Source organism: Trematomus bernacchii, unplaced genomic scaffold (genome assembly GCF_902827165.1).
Source record: "Trematomus bernacchii unplaced genomic scaffold, fTreBer1.1, whole genome shotgun sequence".
NCBI lineage: Eukaryota > Metazoa > Chordata > Actinopteri > Perciformes > Nototheniidae > Trematomus > Trematomus bernacchii.
Genome location: NW_022987656.1, coordinates 6,561,224 through 6,583,319, shown reverse-complemented (window position 1 = coordinate 6,583,319; position 22,096 = coordinate 6,561,224). Strand labels below are relative to the sequence as shown.

The following is a 22,096-nucleotide window of genomic DNA, read 5'->3' as shown; positions in this document are numbered from 1 at the left end:
ATATGGAAACTCTAGCAATTTAGTTAGCACTGTGTCAATGGCTTAGCAGTCCAACACAGTTTACACATTTAAACAGTCTTGTTTGATAAATACACAAATAACAATGCAAACTTACAGGTTGTATACCCAGATCTTCCCCTGCTCCAAACGGTCCAAACAAGCTGTGCATATCCGGCCTCAAACTGGGCAATGTTTTGGAAGCTTTCGTCTGTGAAATGCCGGTTCTTCGAACCTCTGGAGGAGGAACACGCCGCTGCTGGTGTGGCCATAGCTCTTCGGGATTGGTCCATTTCGTTCCGGGTACCGCATGACATCATGCGGTACCCGGAAGAATCAAATGGGCAGTGACGTATCTCCAACGAGGCGTTTTGGGGAGGTATTTCCTGTGTTAGAGTTTTACTCGCTACAGGGTGTACTTTGAGGGTTTTGACTCTGCACACCGTTTACATGCATAAAAACCTTCATAACACACAAGGGGACGGGTAATAACCGGAAAAGCATGACATGGGAGCTTTAACAGCTCATGCAGCGGCCGCATTAATACATCTATGAAAATCTGATGTTGCCAAATACCTTTGCAAGCAGGACTTTTTAGGTGTTTACATACATTAAAAAAAAAAATTAATGGGGATGCACAATATCCAATATTAAACAATTTTATGGCTTCCTACAATATAGGACCATGATCGACTCCCATATTATATACGTTATAAAATGTGCACCAAAACTGTTGTTTCTCTACTTAAGATACATTTTGTTAACCCTGTAAAGAATCATTCAATAAGGTTTATTTAAAATAATCCAGATTTTATCCGAGTTGACTTTTGTTTCGAGTTCTATAATCATTTTATGAGAAGCACTAATAATAGGGGTTTGTAGTGATACCTCCTGCGAGCGCCGGAGCCTCGCAGCGGCGAAACTGAGGCTCCGTGGTAAACTGTAAAATGAAGAGCCGTTTAGGGGCCGAAAGAGCCGGCTCTTCTTATGGCGCGTTTCCACTACAGCGCGGAGCACGGTTTAAGAGGGCTGTGACGTCAGCGGCCCGTCTTTGGTTGCGTTTCCACTTGGCCTAGTACCGGCCGGCGGGTCCTAATTCACAGTTTTTCTGGCCTCATAAAATCGTGGGTCTAGGGCCAGAGACAACGAGGCTGAGTCGGGCTGAGTATGCTAAACTAGAGAGAGCATCGCTGGCAAGGGGGCTACAACTACAAGATGGACATATTTGACCGTGATTTAATTGTAATACACGTTTCAAAAGGATGCCGAAGTAACAACATACTGATACCGGTTAGTAAAAACCATGAATTAATGCTTTGTCAAGTCTGCAGACAGACGGCAGGCGAAAAACCTTTTAAAATGCGTGTTTTCTAAATGGAGATTGGCTAAGCTAACGCAGTATATGCTCCGACCGTCCACACTCACAACAACGGCCTATACAGACATAAATAAAGCAGCAACTGTACTCGCCATGACACAGAGAGTCTGTGGTTTGTACTTGTTTAACTTTTGTCTAGTTTCTGAACATATATGAGGAGCTGTGAGCTCTGAGTGCTAACAGCTAATGGCTGTGTTGTTTTTCTGGGGTTCTCATTGAAGATGACGTCACGGCTCCGCCAGGGCTCGAGTTTAAGGACGTCCCGTCGTCCCGGGGCCGAAAAAAATAGGGTCGGGGAGGATAAAAAATAATCTTGGGACGAATTTGGGACGAGAGTTAAAATAAAAATACCCTGATAACTCTACTACAGTACGAACGGCGATGAAAATGAAACTGACTGCACGTTTTGTGTAGCACACAGTTATTAAACCTCCTTGTCAACATAAACACACACGCACAAAACATTTAGCAAACCGCGAAATACACACACACACACACACACACACACACACACACACACACACACACACACACACACACACACACACACACACACACACACACACACACACACACACACACACACACACACACACACACACACACACACACACACACACACACACACACACACACACACACACACACACACACACACACACACACACACACACACACACACACACACACACACACACACACACACACACACACACACACACACACACACACACACACACACACACACACACCACACACACACACACACACACACACACACACACACACACACACACACACACACACACACAGCTGTGCCCGCAAACTCCTGGCCCGCAAATTATTGGGTCTAGCTATGTACTGAGTGTGTGTATTTCGCGTTGAGTGATGTACAATGACAATGGCATCCCGTGGAGGAATTCTGCAATTGTTTACGTTACATCACGAAAACGCACAGCAGAACCTAACCCTGGAGCGCCGGCCTCTTTATTTACTAACTCCTCTTCATCCCCTATGGGTAATAAGGCTGAGATGAGAACTCTCCATCGTATTTAGTCCTTAGCAATATGCTGCGTCTCTCCCCATGTAGGGATGGGTACCGAGCCCCGGTATTAAACGGGCCCCGGGCCGGAATTATTAAAGACAGTGGTAGCGTTAAGCTCCGACGTTATCTGACTTTTTATCGGTAGTGGAGACATTTAAAACATATATGTCATGTATTATTGCTACATGAACATTATATCGCAGTTTTAGTTTCGCCAACTCCGTTTCTAATATGCAATAAGTCTACAAAATGCGTCTATGATGTATTTTCGATCTTATTTTCGATCTTTCCAATCCAGACGAGAGAGCTCTCTCCCCCGTCTGTGTGCGAGGGGGCGGGGGCAGTTTGTAAAGGTCTCCTGACTGTGTTACAGACTGTCATCCTGGTTAGTGGTTACTCTGGGTTCTGTCTTCTGTCTTCAGGACAGAGTGTTGGATGTTTTTGATAATTGGATAGAACTTGATTGGATTCAATATTAGAGTAACTTTCTCGCTTGTGTGTTTTTTTTAAATATATTTGGCCTTTGTTTATGTGTTTGACTGATTTACTCAATTAAAAAGGTTGATGAATTATCATCTAATGATTTGTATGATGTTTTATTTATGTTAAAGGTCACTTTGAATGATTTTAACTAATGATAATGTAGAAAAACTAATATTTTAAATTCGGAACGGTCCACATTAATTTCGGGACGGCTTAGATTGTATTTCGGGACGGTTCCGGGAGGATGGTGAAAGAAGTTAGCCGAGAGCCCTGGGCTCCGCCTACACTGCGTTACTATAGATACTACCCCAGTTCCTAAACCGTAATGGAAATGCGCCATAAAGTGAGCCAGTCCTAACGAGGCCTAGCCATACCGAGCGAGGCCGTGTAGTGGAAACGCGCCATTAGTGAGCCGAGCCAAATGATCCGGCTCACTAAAAAGAGACGGAATTCCCATCACTAATACGTAAAGAGATAGTATCTATAAAGGGACGGCTCAATTCAAAATTCAAGTCACGTGACACGACGTGACGTCACATGATTTTCATATAAAGTAAGAGGGCGCAGAACCCTCAAACCCTGAAAGAGCATATGTCAATGTACTATTTAATCTATCCAGGCATCTACTACTAGGATGGGTTAAATGCAGAGGCCACATTTCACTGTGTGTGCTGTGTGCTCTGCATGTGTGACCATCAGTGTTGGGCAAGTTACTTTTAAAAAGTAACTAGTAATAGTTACTGCTCTCAAAAAAGTAACTAGTTACTTTATTAGTTACTAAATTATAAAAGTAACTAGTAACAAGTTACTTTACTTTAAAAATAATAACAATAAAAAAATCGTTTTTTGGCTGTTTAGATGGTGTTGCTCCATCTGGGTCACTGCCGGTGGTTGAGACGGTGGGGTCTTTGGAGACTAGTTTTATAGCCCCATGTACATTAGTTAGGTGCTTCAGGAGATTGGCATTGCTGTAATTCGATGTGGACAATGCTTTCTGTCCTGCACACAGTTTACATTTGACCGTAATATTTTTTGCGTCCTTTATCCCCACAAATTGAAAATAGTGGTCCAAGTTGTAAATGCGCTGCTGCTCTCGCTGATACTTGCATCTGCCATTGTGTGTGTGTGTGTTAGCAAGTGTTTGTGTGCCTGTGTATTTTCCCCATGAGGCAAGACCCGCCCAACTCTGTCTCTGATTGGCTTACCCTGAAATGTTACCCCGCGTTAACCAATCATCACTCCTCTCTGGTCACTTTCACTTTTCCATGGTACTGTGAGAGGACATCACTGTATTCGCCTGTAAGTTACATCCGCAGGGAGATTCGGTTCAGTTGGATCACATAATGTAACGCAGTAACGCACCCATTTAAATCACAGTAACTATAACGGCGTTACTGAATGGGAATAGGTAACTAGTAACGTTATTAGTTACCGCAAAAGGTAGTTGCGTTACAGTAACGCGTTAGTCCCAACACTGGTGACCATTAAAGAGGGTTTCATCCCTCCGATTCTATTTCTATTCTATCTAGATTACAATTACATTTTCTTTGTGATGACTAGGGATGGGTATAGAGAACCGGTACTAAGTCAGTACCGGTACCTGATTGGACGGTATTGGTATACCGTTAAGCCGCTGGACAAACGGTGCTGCTATCGGTATATGAATTACGCTACTTCCTTAGTTTAAACAATTCTGGTTGGTTGGGAACCCTCATCCCATGTGACGTATCCGGTTTGAGTACCACTCTGATTGGCCACTGTGAATGCCACTCGTCATCTCTCCTAACAGCGCTCTTATTATTGTGAGACTCCCGGGGGCAGCCCATAGGGGCAGACGCAACATCTTGCAAGAAACAGCGTCTCAAGGCTTCTTAACAACCTATTAATGATGCATACCCACTTAACGGGAAGAAACTCAGCTAACAGACGATATTAACCATTTTACCTACACGGAACAGAAGTCAAACACCAAGAGTCTAAATCAACACTTAGCAAAACGGGCTAACGGCTACTTTAGCACATAACTGGCAAAAGCGATATTTTCTACGTCATTTTAGTTGTGTTCAAGGGCATACAAACGGTTAATCCAATGTCTCTGTGTAACTTTAAAATGATTACTGATAATCCATCATACAATTATAAATAAACGCAATAAACGGATTATAATGGTTAGCCGACCAGAGCTTCCGGTTTAGGAGGTGCGCACGCAGCGTCTCGTTTTAACTGAATAATGGTCATGTTTACATGGATTTATGAACTGCCCCTAATTACCGCCCCCCTTCCAGAGACACACTGTCAAACACACTCATACCTGCTTGCCATGACATTGAAAAAGTTACATTAAATAATAAATAAAAATAAAATGACCGTTGTTTAATTTTCACATCTTGTAATCATGCCTATAATTTTGAGCACCAAATTATTGAAAAGTATCGATAAGAGTATCGAAAAATACCGGTATCGATAAGCAGTATCGGTATCGATAAAATCCTAACGATACCCATCCCTAGTGATGACCCTCCGACCCCAAACCCTTTTGTATCTTCACCCCTTGATTTTTGAAGAAGAATGTGCATTACTTCAGTGAATATAAAATGCTATGGAGGTAACACAAACTAGCAAAAGGGAAGGATTTCATAAGGCAAGAGAGAGAATCAATAACCCCACAATAAAAGAAAAATATCTCCGGTTGCTTAGCTTTCTGTTTCATGGTGTTGACCAGTCTGAAACTCACCTTTCTTCCAAAGCGCAAAACCTGGGCATAAACATTTAAAAGGAGCTATGACTTTGTAAACGTGCACATAGATAGAAACCCTACATGCAGCAGCAATAACACATCCCAAACTGGCACTGCACTAGTAATACCAACTACTACCCCCACCCCAAAAACATACACATGCACAACACCATCTGCCACCAAAGCTTACCCCCCGGTGTGTGCGTATGAATGTCTGTCTTGTTGAGGCAACAGGCAAAACTTTTGGAAACAAAAAGCCTTCTATTAAAGGGTTTGCTACACTTTAAAACCTGCATTTATGACATTAACGAGATAACTATTCCCAGGAGTTTCTAAATATTGAAATGTATTTGTGTGCGTCATTAAAATGATCTGATATAACTCTTAATTGTTTGATCAACAATGCCAACCAACTACAGCCGATCAAACAGGCAGAACTCTTTTCTGGAATGCAGCCCTAACATTCAGGAAGGTTTCCCACAGGCCACTGACAGAGTTGGAGATGACAGAGATAGAAGGAAAATGGAAAAGTCACTGCTTGGCACATATTGCTTTGAAATGAATTACATAAACAACAAATGTGCCGTTGATAGCCAAAACCATAGTTCAGGATCTGGTCACTTTTTGCTTTTGTTGTAAAATACCCTTCTCCAATCTAGTGGTTCTTTTTGTCTGAAGCCTACATGCATTGCCTACTATTATTGCAAACATTTGGATTTTAAGAATCGTAACGTCCCTAATATAATTATAGAGTAACATCAGTGACAGAGCTCAAATTCATTAATTAATTAAGGGTTGAACTATGGCTGTCAATATAACACTCGCCATTAATCTTAACATGTTATATAAAAATATTAGGGCTGTCAAGTTAACGCGTTAATAACGCGTTAACGCAAAAAAAAATTAACGCCACTAATTATTTTAACGCGATTAACGCATGTGTATTTTTTGCATCGAGTTTAAAATACCATCTACAAGCTGATGCTGACAGCCCCGCTCCTGCTGCCCGCTTGTGGCAGACCACACTTCCACGCTCACCGGCAGGCCCGGACTGGCCATCGGGAGGACCGGGAGGGAGTGTGTATGTGTGGCGCGAGCGAAGCACACCTTACGTGTTGTTGTTAGCATCTGGTGCTAGCTAGCTGAGCTAACGGATATAAGGAGCTGTTTCAATGAAAACAGAGGAGCGACATTTCGCCGACAACTGCGCCGAGCACTTGACTTTATGCAGGTAGCCAGACAGCACACTCAGCACGGATAGTGCGCGCAACACAGCTCATACACACAGGCATATATGCCTTGAACGAACGAACGAACGAGCGCGAGTGGACAACTAAAGCATAGTTGTCCACTCATATGTTGATAAGAGTATTAAAAACTTGAAAAATATCCCTCTAATACCCCTTTCACACCAACGGTGTTTCAGGGCCGGTTCGGTGCTGGTGCTTGAAAAGCACCGGGTTTTCCTGTTCACACCGCAGCGGAGCAGCGTCATAGCTCCGGAATCCGGTTCGTTTCGAGCACCAAAAAGTTGTCCGTCTAGAACAGGGCTCTCCAACACGTCGATCGCGAGCTACCGGTAGCTCGCGGGCAGCTTTTCAGTAGCTCGCCGCTCGATTATCGATTATAGCGTAGTAAGGTTGCTTATTGATTTTTCGGCCGCGGCTGGACAATAACGTTTTTTTATTTTAGATTTTTTTCTGTCACACGAATATCAAATGGTCGGTGACGCAGAGATCAAGGAACAGACGTGACAGCAGCACAGCGACAACACACACGGAGCAGTCTGCTTTCTCCACCAGCACGAGTCCAGAACTAACAGTAGAATGACCCGCTCTGAATCAGGCCCTGTCGCTGCGCCTCACAGACACACAGGGAGGGATTTGTGTTTTTTGAAAAACACTCGTTATCGTCATGTCAGGTTTTTGGTGGATTTAATCAAGTCTTGGATTGCAGAGTATGAATGTCCTCTTGCTATTTTCAGTTGATAAATACTTGTGTAAAGTTTGTGAAGGCAGGAGGAAAGCTTCCGCGATCACCGTCTCCTCTCCGTTCCTCCAAACCCCGCCCCCTCCCTGAAAATAATGAGTGACAGGCTGATAGTGACCCGATAGAAACTTTATTATTCACTTAATCACTGATTGAGATATGATGAAGCTAACTTAATCTCATACATTCATGGGATTTATGTAACAGTAAGACAGAGAATGTAAGTGTGCTAATAATGCTATTGTAAATACTCCTGCTGTTTTCAGACTCAAGTCATGTGTGTCTTTTTTTTAACAGAAGACCGTAGCTAGAAGCTGCAGCTAGACTGCAGAAGTATTAGTTTTTTGTTTTTGAGGATGGAACCATTTTCACACACAGATATAGGGAGGCTAGACCTATACAATTGATTTATTATGGTTTATAATTTAATGTCAAGACGAAGAAGAAGAAGAAAAAGATGGCTGAACAACTGTTCAGTGTCAATCCTGTGGAGATCTCCAAAATAATGTTCAGCTTAAGTCTCAGCAAAACTCACAACATTTCTGGAGCCTTGTAGACCCAGAAAACTATAAGAACATTCACCAAGCAGCACTGAAAATGTCTGCTTTATTTGGTTCTGTTCTACATACCTTTGTGAAGCAGCTTTTTCTGACATGAATGAAATCTAAATACAGAACAAGACCGACTGATGAACATTTAAATGACTCTATTAAGTGAACCTAAGTGGGTCCAGCATACACCTCTATGGTGGACTGTATGCAGTGCCATTAATCTCACTAACAAAAGAGTGAAATGCTTGTAAGGTGGTGATTAAGGACACTTATGTGAATGTTCAGTGATGTACTTATTATGTGGGCCATAATAATATGTGAGAAATCTTCGTTTTCTTGGACCTTATTTTTGATAAGCTTTAGGTATTGCAATTTCACACGTGTACAAAAGTATAGCTTAATTCAACTGATGAGGGCTATGTGAATAAATGTAAGCGATGTGATGCAAGTAGCTCTTGGCCACTTTCATTTTTTGAAAGTAGCTCTCAGATGAAGAAAGGTTGGAGACCCCTGGTCTAGAAGCAAGAACCGCATACGTCACGCTTACGTCGGAGGGGGGCGAGATTAACCTGAGATAACAGTTAAGGCGAGTACGGCAAATAAAAGTTGTAACAAGCAGTAGTGCTGAGCAAAGTGACTAGAACGCAACCACACACTTGTTAAAAAAAAAACACACTTTATAAAGTCAGGCAACACTAACCAGGCTTTGTGTGATTCTGTTTATTTGTACCTTACTTTGACCATCCGTTCGCTGTTATTGATCATTGTGGAGAGCAGGCAGACGTTTTGTTTGTTATTATAGCAGCTATCGGATGGAATCAATACATGGGCTGCACAGGTTGTCATGTCCGACTATCACAAGTAGAATCATAATGAAAAATACGTCGGTAAAAAGTGCCTGTAGAAAACTGCTTAGCAAGTAGTCAGTTTAGCTTCAGTTGCTATGCTAACATCACCCATGTTATACCAGAGAAACTTTCATAACAGCGTTGTGATGCCAAACAGCGTCAATTCAGACTGACACACATTCACTTAAGGGGAACTGGGGATATGTAACAGCTGCTTGTGTGACAGTCAGACAGTGAATACTTTAGAGCCGTGTGAGCTAACCCGGAGCTAACGGGAGAATACACTCCCGTTGAAGAGCAGCCGGCCAGCACTGCAGCGGTCGGTAAATGCCGCTGAAACACATTAATAAACAATGAACCACGGCACTCTGGAGAAAAGTATAAGGTTGGAGAAGTCGTTATTTAATTTAATCTGGCTTCGTATGATTAAAAGCAACGCAGTCCCCGGCCCGTTGTTGTGAGGTGAGCTCCGGCGTTGGGGAGAAACTCAGCGACGTAAACTGTGACGTCATGACGCAGCAGCGGCAGCACCAGTCGGGCTCTGAGCGGTGTGAAAAGAGCCGGCGCTAAACCGAAGAACCGGTTCTGAACCAGAAAAGCTCTAGCACGGAGCTTGAACCGGAGTTGCGTTGGTGTGAAAGGGGCATAAGGTACATTTAGAACAGATAAAAAATGTGCGATTAATTTGCGATTAATCGCGATTAACTATGGACAATCATGCGATTAATCGCGATTAAATATTTTAATCGACTGACAGCCCTAAAAAAATATGTATGCAAATAAATCACATAACCAAGTTTGGTCAAACTTCCTACACCAGTGTGGATGTTTACCATGAACCTGTCTGGAGAGGAGACAACTAGATATCAGTAAGAAACATCACTACCATTTTCTTAAAATGGACAGGAGTGAGAGACAGTGGACAGGGTCACCACTAGAGCTCACAGTATGATAGCAGCAGAGATAATATTGACTGTGTAGCACACATTATACAAAAGGGAATCACAGCGGCTCTCTGTGACAGCGGCTTAGTCCATGCTTTAGATACGTGTTGCAAAACTGTCCAACTTCTACTAACATTTCAGATATCATGTTATAGTAAAGTAAAAAACCCTCTGATATACTCTTACCAGTTTGTCATGCATTTCTTTATTACAACACCACATGCATAATTGTTTAAACTCCCCCCAAAATACAGGTTAATACTAGGATTTTAAATGTGTTATTAATTATGATTGTTCAGTGATTAATATTGTGATTAAAACAATCCATGTTTTAACCGATTAACAGCACTGTTTGAAAGTATGAGATGTTAACCTGTTAAGCCCTGAGCCTGTTTTTCAGGTCTCAGGCTCGAAAATGACATTCCCAGAACAAATGACCATAACTTCACTTCTAAAAGGGGTAAATTAATAATCTTTTTTCTCAAAGCAAGGTTACATCTGTGAGTTGGATGTAGAAGTGTCAGAATAAATACAGATTTGTTTTATTTTAAAGTAAATTCAGATTGAACATAGTAAAAAAATGTAAATTATTGTGTCCGTCCAAAGAAACATTACTTACATTACTTACAGTATAGTGTAAACCACCCTTGAATGATGGGATAGTAGACTAAAAGCTTTAGGAATCCAAACTATAACATATAATATAAGTAACCTGTATCAAGATTGATGCAAAACAAGTTAAATTTTACCTTTTTAGAGATTTAGCAACAAAAAAAACACTTCTGCGGTCATTAGGGTGGATTTTCCATATCTCTGGCCCCCCTTGGTCGATGTTGATGATTGACATCCAATGGAATTGAGGGGAAATTCCACATACACACACACACACGTTACCAAATAAGGAGTGAGAGTGACGCGTAGCCAGAATACCCAAAACAGGAAGCTGTCATACACTCTGGAAGCTATCATTAGCAGCTAATATGAAAACTCCGTTTTTTACATACAAATGGGATTATGGATTATCAATAATTTTTTCAAAGTGACAGACACATTGGATTAACCTATGGATTAACCTTCAGCCACGTTTTTCTCGTTGTAATGCCATTGAACGCAACTTTTGATCAGAATAACAGCTAAAGTTGAGCATATCTCCGTGTTTTGCTACCTAAAGCTACGTCGTGTGTTGTCTGGTTTTGCTTCCCCTGTCGCGAGTTCTGATCGCTCAGTGATGATACTTATATTTCTAGAATCTGTGGAATCTCAGCTTGCTAGCAAAGCTTGTTTGTGCAGATCCGATAAGTATATCGATCGATTTATACTTAGAGTTCTGTGCTAAGTGCGTTAGCATTTTTTCGCTCAGGGCTCATTTAGACGCTTCTTGTGAGACTTGTGTTTTGTTTCGGTAAAAATGGTTCATATCGTCAGTTAGCTTAGTTTCTTCCCGTTAAGTGATTATGACACATTCATAGTTTATTACATTTTAAGAAGCCCTGAGACACAGTTTCGTGAAAAAAAAGCCCGGTGTGTGTTTATTAGCCCCCGCCGGAGGAGGCTACGGGGCTTAACAGGCTTTTTTTTTTAACAGGTTAATAGCACAATAACCAACGATTTTCAGTATCTGTATCTAAATACTTTACTTCAGGTAAAGTATTTAAATACTTTCTATAATAAAATAGATAAACTTAAATTATCATTACAGCAACACTAATGAAGACCAGGCACAATAGTAGTATTCAAATGTTCATAGAATCATAATGAATGGATCAATGGACTGGGAATGAAGTAGATGCTTATTCTCAACATAAACAAGGAACCTAAATCTATTGTTTCCATTTACAATTCCAATGAAGGTATTTTAAAAAATACAACTGTCTGCAACCCAAACAATATTGACAGCATTTTAAAACAGCAATTAAAAACATCATTACTTGCTAATAATTGTATTCTATCTAAAAGGGAAGACTACTTCTGTCACAGCAAAGTCAAAGTAAAAACTACCCTTATAGCCACACCTTGTGAAATACTACTCCAAGACAAAAAATAAGCTCACTGCAGTTTTAAACAGATCTTTGACACCGGCATTGTGGAAATATGGAACATTGATTGGAAGGCGACTGACTCAAATTCAAGACCAGCTAGAAATTTAACCAATTTTCTGAAAATCAACCCGATTGTTGATCATACAGGCAATGAATCAGAGGGCATGACATTATGTGACACAAAGAGTGAGTAGAGCAGTGAGGGGGAATGTCAACGAGAGCAGAAGCAGAGCTCGCTCTTATCTGGTCACACACACACACACACACACACACACACACACACGTACACACGTACACACGTACCACCCTGTACCAGACAGAGAGCAAAAGAGTCAAAATAAGGCAGAGTGGAGGGAATAGAGTTGTGTGGAAGGAGTCCTAAAACCCGGGAATGTGTTAGTGTTTTACCATCGTCAAAGTCAATCGTTTTTTTAATGAGATTTCCGTTAGTTTGTTTTGGTTTGATTTTTATGTTTTGTCCTACGACATAAAATACGTCAGTAAATTATCCACTGGTCTGAAGATTTTATGTGTCATAAAATCAGTGGTTGCTTACAAGTGTCTAAATTAGACTAGGTCTAATGTCATCACAAAGAAGATTAGCCACCTTTAGCTTAGCAACGGTGACATGAAGTCATGTGACCATGTTGTCTAACGTTAGTTTTTTACTAATGCCGATGGGATTTAGGCTTTAAAAAAAAATCATAAAATGTGTTTAAGTTTGTCAAGATTATACAGCTGAACATAATGTGTAAGTATCATAAAAGTGTGTCTGTGACAAAGATCTTATGACTGAAACATTGTATGTGTACACAAGCTGTATATAGAACAGATTTTCATAACCTAAATAAATAACCATTATGATTTACAGTAAGAAATCCACTGAGAGAACGGCTAAGAAGATCCTTATCTTGATCACCCAACCCATTGTTTTGGCAGGCTAAGGCCAACTTTACTGATTGACAGCGTAACACTGCTAACAAATGCCTAAACAGCAAGGCAGAATTAGGCTGAGTAACATAAGCTTTAGATTAAACCGACTAGTCATGGCCAGAAAGGAACCTTCATTATATCTGAGGGGAACACTGTAAGGGGACAGTATCAGCTTCAGTTTAGGTCTGGTGACACATTTTGATTTAGTATTAGCCTAACTTTGGGTCCTAATCAGGTCCGAGCACCAGAGAGAGAGAAAGTGATGGAGAGAGCATTCCAGAGAACAGAGGGTTCCTGTATTGTGCTGGCCTGAGGCCCGATGTGCCTGTCCTCACCTCTCTGCTCAACCAGCCCAGTGTGTGTACGTGTGTGTGTGTGTGTGTGTGTGTGTGTGTGTGTGTGTGTGTGTGTGTGTTAAAGTCAGCTTTGACCCCATCGCCATAGCAATGTGACCTCATACCTGTAGTAAAGCCTATCTAAAGGTCAGTGCAAAAGCACCAGGGGGTTTACATACTATCTATAGGTATATTTGAACTATTGACAATGAACCACATTCACTTGCAGCTAATGACTTAAAATGAGCTTTCAGCTGCTGGTAGAGCAATATTTAAAAAAAAAAATGGAACTCCCTCTATAATTCAGTAAGGTTATTTATTAAGCTAGGCTAAAGTCAAGTCTAAACCTGTCAGCCACTAATAGTTTTGCCACTATTCAACATAAGAGAAACCCCACCCTTTTAGGTTAGACTCTTCCCAGGCACAGTCCTCATGATATGGCATGCAGAAGCACTATACAACATTACACTGGAACATATACACATTTTCCACAGAATAGACTTTGACGGGAAAATGTTAACACTTTCAGGCAAACAGCACAATGCTCAACAGGTTTGTCGTGTGACGAACCCGGGTTAAGGGATATTCTGGGAGTAGTTAGAGTTGAAAGTTTTGAAAAGGGCAAGCCTCGGCTCATAGACAATCTTACCTCCCTATTTCAGGGATGTGTCTTCTGATAACCAAATACTGTTCTTAAGTACAATTTTGAGAGATTTGTACTTTACTGAAGTATTTACATTTGTTGCTACTTTGTACTCCACTACAATTCAGAGGTAAAAAGTATAATTTTCTAACACTTAAATCAGACTTTAGTTCCACCTGGATTAAATTCACAAGCTACCCTGCAGTAAACAAAGTCATTAACAACTAGCTGCACCTTTACCAGCTTTGATAACACTTTCATGATCAATCATTATAAAACATATCATATATATTATTCTGAAATGGACCAATCTGCACAATAACTACTTTTACTATTGTGATGCCAATACTTTTGTACTTTTTACTTAGGTAACATTTTGAATGCAGGACTTTTACTTGTAACAGAGTATGTATACACTCTGGTACTTCTACTTTTACTTAAGTACAACATCTGAGTACCCACCTCTGTTGATAACCAGAAAACCTTTTATTATTTGTAGCTTCTGCTTGTCCTGGCACAGACTTTATACAGCAGGCAGGAATTGGTTACTTTTTTCAACAAAACTAGCATACCACGATAGCAACGTAACTTTAGTAGGTGTACAGAAAGTATGTGGCGAAACGTAACGTTATGACAATTAACATTAGCCAAGGCTACGTTATTAAAACTGTCCGTTAACTTCACTTGAACCTAGGAAGGATAAACGCAACAACAACACAGTTGTTATAATTCTGAAAAATGAAATGTAAAGTTATTTTGTATAACATTATGAATGAAGGTTACTTATTGTATTTGACAGGGCGTTGTGTCAGCTAGCTAAGCGAGCAACGTAAAATTAGTGTTTTGGTTAGCCAGTTTCACTATCAGAGTACCCCAGAAGTAGCTGAGACATGGGCTAATAAGCTTCATTTTCTGTAGAAATGTAGTTTCTTTAGTTGGTACTATCCTTTGTCATCAGTTTAGAGACTAAACACTCTCAAAATAATAACTTTATTTAGTAAGTGGCTGGTTTATATTATTTAACTTTATCGTGCTAATGTTAGCAGCTAACTAGCTAGCTTGCTGCTTCCTGCAGCACCTGTTGATAACAAAGCCGCCTCAGACAGAAAACACTGCAATACTCACTGTGTTTCTCAGCCGTCCACGTTCTTCTTTAGCTGCTATATCCAAAGGGGAAGTCGTTACAAATGATTAGTTTTAATGCAACCTGCGTTAGTTCGGGTTTTATTGTTCTGCACCACAGTTTCACTCTAGACTGGTTGCTTGTTGTGCAGCAGCGCTAGTACCTTCTCTCCTCCTTCTCACTGTCATTTCCAACTCCAAAAGGGGGAGGAGACAACATTCCAACTATGTAAAACAATGATGCTGATTGGACACAGCGATGAGAGGAATCTTGTCTAAACCAATCAAACACGTTGCTACATTGGTTGCTATATATCATGTGACAACTACTTTGGAAATATTACTACTGATTATTTAGTATTAATAATTAACCAAGATTAACAACTAACGTGAGCATAAACCAACAAAAAAAGAAACTGAAATGAATAGCATGAATGAATAATGAATATTGCTTTTAGGTTACATTACATCTTTATGATTGTTTAATTGAGTATACCCTCATGCAAGGATATGTGCACAGTAGCCTATACTGACTGCTGATAGATGTTTTTTTTTACCTCACTACTCCCTAATTTCATGAAAATGCATTTTACACAGCATTTACAACAAATACAAATGTATATATCATAGTTTTCAAAATGTCGGTATTCACTGATCATATGTCCATGAGATTAGATCACAAGGTTGAGCTAACCTGAAATACTGATCTACATATTAATACGTAATGATAAGGAAACACTTAACCTAGGCTTTGTTCTCATGTCTGCAGAAGAATAGGCCATGGTATATTGAGTGTTTAGAGAAGGGAATCTACAGAATATACAATCAATGTTCAATTATTCAATATAGGTTGTTAGAGACATAAGTAGGGTGTAATGAACACAAAACCCATGTTTAAAGAGGACAGACATTGGCCTGTTCAAATACAACCTATGTTATGAATTTGGAAAGAGATTTACATTTAATTTTGAATTGAAGTGAAGATTATATTCACAGCAATTTACAAAATCAGAAAAAAACGAATGAATTACCAGCAAGTACAAAAATGATTAAAAGAAAAAAAAACATTTCTTTCAAAATTGGTAATAAAAAAATTCCAAAGCAATAAATACCTATTTATCCTCATGGAGTTTGGCTTGTTCTTTGATTTGAAAAAAATAAGTTTGTCATTTATTTATTTGGAGTGTTGTCATTTGAATGTGGGAACTACACTTCTAAATTGTTGCAAAATTATGAAAAAGAGCAAAAAAAGATTGAAAATCTATCATTATACTCAATAATTGCGGTCGTGTTTGTTTGTATGATGGAATAAAATCTCTCATCACAATACTTTTTGGACCTTGTGTAGAAGGTTATATCCTAATTCTCAGCAGTTAGTTAGAAACACAAAATGCCTATTAAAGATCTGAAATAACTGCAAAAATAAACAAATATTTACACCTTGTATTAAAGCTTTTCCTCAACACTCAAAAAGAAAGACTGTTAAATATTTATTTTGTAATAATAATAATAATAGGAAAAAAGACAACTTTCCCAGACAAGAGGTACAGAATAATCAGGATTATTTTTATTAATTCATCTTCAGTTTCAATAATATCATTACAGAAAAAAACATCCTCTTCATAATTTTTATACAGTAGTAGTAGAATGCTGTGTCATTGCTTCATTACAAGTGCTGGTCATAGTTTATAGTGTGTGCAGTGTGACACTGAGTTCAGTCCAGTGTTACCAATCACTCAGTACAAAGGCAGTTTAACAAAAACCTGCTTCTTCTTACTCAAATGAATCTATCTGGGTTCGATTCATCCTCCTTGGGCAGGTGTCAGGACGTCTTCTGATGCTGCGTTTGTGTAATAATGGGTTTATCGTAAATATCAGCTGCCGAAAAAACATAATGTCAATTTAAAACTCATTTAAGTTAATTTGATGTGGTCTACCACTGTATGAATTTGCTAAATAAGTCACCCTGTTCTTCCGTTTTTTCTTATACGACATGAACCCAGCATGAGCCACTGATTGACATATGGTGCATTTGAGGTAACTGGGAATTTTCTGATATCTGAGCTAGAGGAATAAATGAGAAGACAGTGTGATACCAGAGTCTGGACTTTGATTTTTTTTCTTTTTTCGCACCACTTGTCACATAAAGAACTGTAACTGTGTTACATTTAGTCAGATCAGAAGTCGTGCCTAGGTGCTGCACCCCCGTCTCACGCCTGAAATGACACCTGCCTAAAGAGGAGGACACGCCCCCTTTTTATTGGCATGCAAGTGAGAGAAGGGAAGAAAAAAAGGAAGATGAGATGTGAGGAAGGACAGGGGGAGGGGTGGAGGAAGACTGCATCAGCCTATCAAGAGAGAGGGGTCAAAGCTCAGGAGTTCTCTATGGTGCTGCATTCAGTTCACACAGGAAATATAGAAGCTTCTGATCTTGACGTCATATCTTTTGGAGTTACTGAAGATCATCAGAAGCATCTAGGAAAACATCTTGGGTTGCGGTTTAATACACTTTTTCTCTTAGGAAGGTTCCCAATAACCCGGAAGAACCTAAGTGGCAGCAATGATAAGAGCTGTTTGAATTCTCTATAGGAAAGGAGCTTCAATGCTTCCCAAAATATATCTTTTTAGCTTAGGATACGCTGAACAATCCTTTACGAAATGAGAGAAAACTAACTCACAATTCCTTGTGGTTGCAACATTTAAGGTATGGCACCATTCGACCAATCAGAAACAACCAATATTGACCTACAAACACAGATCATTTAAATTGTAAAATACCTATATGTTTTGAAGTTTGTTAAGTTAAACCAAAAAGTGAGTTTTTTTTATTTATTGGAGTTTAAACATTGTAATGAAGTAATATATTTCTCTTTCGTCCACGTTTAAAAGCCTGCTTGAAAAAATATGATAAGAACGGTGAGGTATCTAGATGCGCTACTAGTCTATATACAGAAACATCTCTGAGTTTTCCCCCTCTTAGGAACATTGTCTTTTCCTTAACCCCATGAAAGATCAAAGAAAAGTGTTTAGGAAAGACATAGGACCAGCTTTTTTTTAAATGTTTGACAACATCCTTGTAAATAAATTAAAATAAGTACCATCATTTTGTACTGTTATTCCAATCTGACCTGAATGCAGCATTTGACCTTTGACATTGTGTATTTGTGTGGCACTGATAGGAAGAACCAGGAGAGCTAGAGGAGTTAAGGTATGGTGCATAGGTGAATGCTTGGGACTCACAGTTTGCATATGATGCATTTGAACGGTCCTTGTTAATTGGTAAACCATTGAAGTGTTTGATCAGCAGGATACAGCAGCTAACTGGCTAATGCTAATAGTAAACTTTGATTGTGGGCTAAATATCAAACATGTTTTCTTTATTTCTCAGTGATGCTCAGACTATATACAGTACATTGAGAGACAGCGTTAAACTGTTTGGATTATTTTGACTTTAACGAGCACCTTAACACGGTTGTGGTAGGAAAAACACTAGTTGTGTAGTTTCCGAGCACCTGAACCCGACACCCTTTTTTCAGGTGATGTCGGGTCGGAGTTTTCTCTGAGTTGGGAAAACGGTCTGTCACAACTCACTCAAGCAGCACTTTCGCTCATGTTGTTGTGGTTTGAAAAAGATGGAGGCGGCTGATTGGCCAAACAGAAGCCAGCCTTTGAGACTAACTGTCACATATTCATTCATCTTTGGCTATACTTAAAAGGACATATTTTTCTCTGTAGTCAACAAATCACATGAAAAGACCCAAACCAGTTATAAATTAATCCTATGATAGAATATCATGTGTGCATCAAACCCATAATATCTTCTTCCTGCCATAGAGCTCCAAAATCGACAAAAAACACATCGCTGAGTCACACTTTTGAACAAGTGAAGTCCATTTTGTTTCACCTTGAACACATGGTCTATGGTTCATTTTGACTCAATCACACAGATATGATACATATTTGAATTCTCCTTGGCAAAAAAGAAGTCCCCAGTCATGTTTGCTCAAATTCTAGAGTAGCATGTAAATAACTATTATGGTACATTTAGTTTGTTTTATGAATTTTTACCTGTATGTATAAAGTGTCTCAGAGCACCTTAAAAAGCAATCAAAAAATATAAAATATTATTATAAGTGCCCAGCTGTTTTTGTAAATGCACTATTCTGTCCCGTTTAAAAAAAATGGTTTTACATTTTGGTAAATACGACCAAAGTAAAAATAACGAGATTAATAAAAAAATATGAAGCGTTCTCCTCTCTCATCTGTGTTAATTAATATGAAGTTAAAGCCAGCAGCTGGTTAGCTTAGCTTAGCATAATGCCTAGAAATATGACAATTCTGGTCATTTTGATGTGATTTGTTGATAATAAGAAAAACATAGAATTTCACAACAATATCCTCTAATTGTGGTATTTGCATCTCTACAACTAAGTTGTTATATTTTGTACTGCAGTTTTGTGGTGTCAACTATGATTTTGTGTAAATCAAACACCACAAGTGGTAAGGTTAGACTAATACTTTATACTGTATGTGGATCACCTGACCTATGACAGAAGATCAGTGAAGTCATATTTCTTTCTTATCATTTCTGTGAGTCATGAAGAGTTTTAATGTCTCAGTATGATTAAAACAAAATAAAAAACAAGTTATCGTTGTATTTTTTGGCAAAAATAATGTTATATATATATATACTGTACTGGCACAAACTATATCAGCAGCTTCAAAAAAAGATGTCTTTATACGCTCATATTTCTGTCAATAGTGTAGGTCGGGGGAGGCGTAGTGATACTGCAGGGAGGGGGTTTCTATATGGTGTTCTAGAAAAGAAGAGAAGAAAAGAGGGTGAGAGAAAAGGAAAAGAAGGAGGTGGAGGAAGGAGTCTCTACGTCTCTATATCTACGAGGGAAAAATATCCAACGCACAAAGCAAATGAACAGGAGAGAAGAGGGGATGATTACTACTAAGATGATAATATTCAATCAGAACCATGATAATAATAATAATAATAATAATAATAATAATAATAATAATAATAATAAATAGAATATTAATTAACAATATTAATAATCATTATCATCAGGATAATAATATTACAGAATAAATCTCGTATTTTATATATCTTTTTTTTCTCTCCATTGAACAGTGATCTCCTCAGAGCAGACCAATGAGGTTTCAGCCTCCGCTGGCTCCGATTGGCTGTTGCATATGACATCACAGCTAATGGCGACCAGGTAGACATGCATTGCTTCCTGCCCCCGCCCGTTTCCTGTCCTGACAGGAAGTCCTGGCACTGCCATGGTAATCGGTAGCGAGTGACATAGAAGTCTGGGGAGGACATTTGTTGGCGTTACAGTTGGATGAACGTTGCTAACATGCTAATATAATGCCAATATAATGCTAGTATATCGTACCTGCATCATAGCCGTCCGATGACCATGACGTCGACGACCTCTCCCTTATGCAGCTCCACATACTGCTCTGTTTTGGGAGGTAACATCAGCAGACCGTTGGCGCTACGCATGGACATTAGCCTGCTGGATACCTGGTTGCCTGGAGACGGAGAGGAGGATTATATGTGAGACTGAATGTAGGAAAGAGTGGTGCAGGAATGAGTCCTTTAACCTAGAAATGAGTTAGCAGCACTTCCAGGATCCCTTGTGTGTTGTGTTTTTTTTTTTTTACGTGTGTTTTTGGTTAGATGCCTGAAATATTATCTGTGGTTAACACAAGCTGATGAGTTAGCCACCCTTAGCTTAGCGATGGTCGCGTGAAGTCATGCCATTGTAAGGCAGTTAGCTTAGCCCAGGGATGGGCAACTTGGATGGTGGTGGGGGCCACATCATTTATGTACTGGCCACCAGGGGGCCGCAGATTCACTTGGAACACACACAAACACAAATTCCATGTATTGTATGTAAATATTAACAAATATACTAAGTCTGACATCTTCATTGACATTTTTCAATCTTTCAGGGAACATCCTCTAATAAGCTCACTAAACAAATATCAGTTCACAGAAAAGTGGCATGTTTGTATTGAACAGGTTATTTAACAGTGGAATAAAACTATTGGAAAGCACGGAAAATGTGTGTGCATTAAGATTAAACATTAAGATGACATAAACATGAAGTCATGAACACTAACCCAGACATTAGTTTGTCTAACTTGAACCTAGTTAAGACACTTGTAGCCTGTCTCTGCATTCCCCTTATTCCACAATAAGGGGAATGTCAACTCTCTGCTGTTCCTGAGCGCCGCTCCCCCTCCCTCCCGCTGAAATTATGAATGAAAAGCGTATAGTAATCATAGATAACACGGCAGGGTCCGTGACAGTTTGTTTTCATCTGATTTCAAATAAACAAAGTCTTGGCTTTTAGAATATTAAACTTGTTTCGCCAAATTCAGATGATAAATACAACTTTGAAGCTTGTAACGGCATAATTACAAGCGGTAACTTGACGTCACAGCAGGCATAACAACAGCCGGTGTTTCTTTTAGTGTTTCCCCGGGAAACAAACACAATACACAAACGCGTCACAGATTATTTTGCGGTATTTGGCTGCCGAACGAAATCATGTACGCAGCTTGCGACGTAACTAGGAGTCTAGTGGACGGTATCAGTACTACAAGTAAAAAACATTTTTTAATTTAATTTTAATTAATTACGTTGTTTATAAATTATTCTGAGGGCCCCCGGACCGCCATTTGCCCATCCCTGGTTTAGCCTATAGCTGTTAGCTTCTACTTATGGTGATTGCATTAACTCTCCATAAACCATATGTGAAACCATATATATGGTGAAACCATATATTAAACCATGGTGTTAACGATGTTATGTAGGAATTATCCTGTTGAACAAAAAGTGTAGGTATCATAAACGTGTTTAGCACGGAGTTTATTTTCTGCAATATTCCAAAATCCAGAGAGAAAGGGAAAATACCATTGCTTTTGGACGAGGGAGCTCTTCCGATGTTAACTTATGCTGCGTTCACACCGGACGCGATGCGAATATTCCAATCGCTCAAGTTTCCCCGCGGCTTGCAGTTTGTTTT

The 22,096-nt window shown here is 39.5% G+C and overlaps 2 protein-coding genes across 2 annotated transcripts in view; both read right to left on the bottom strand.

Moving 5' to 3' along the window:
• The window catches only part of mpp5a (membrane protein, palmitoylated 5a (MAGUK p55 subfamily member 5)), a 49,978-nt gene extending 34,759 nt beyond the window's left edge, over window positions 1-15,219 (bottom strand). The window contains 1 exon segment of the mRNA XM_034135242.1: window positions 15,048-15,219. The gene's annotated coding sequence lies outside the window, so the exon portion shown is untranslated.
• Window positions 15,220-16,589: 1,370 nt separating this feature from the next.
• gphna (gephyrin a) overlaps window positions 16,590-22,096 on the bottom strand; it is a 30,886-nt gene continuing 25,379 nt past the window's right edge. The window contains exons 23-24 of the mRNA XM_034135226.1: window positions 20,456-20,594; window positions 16,590-20,369 (exon numbers count right to left, since the gene is read on the bottom strand). Coding sequence (XP_033991117.1) covers window positions 20,461-20,594 — 134 coding nt within the window. The 3' untranslated portion in view covers window positions 16,590-20,369; window positions 20,456-20,460. The remainder of the gene's footprint in view (window positions 20,370-20,455; window positions 20,595-22,096) is intronic.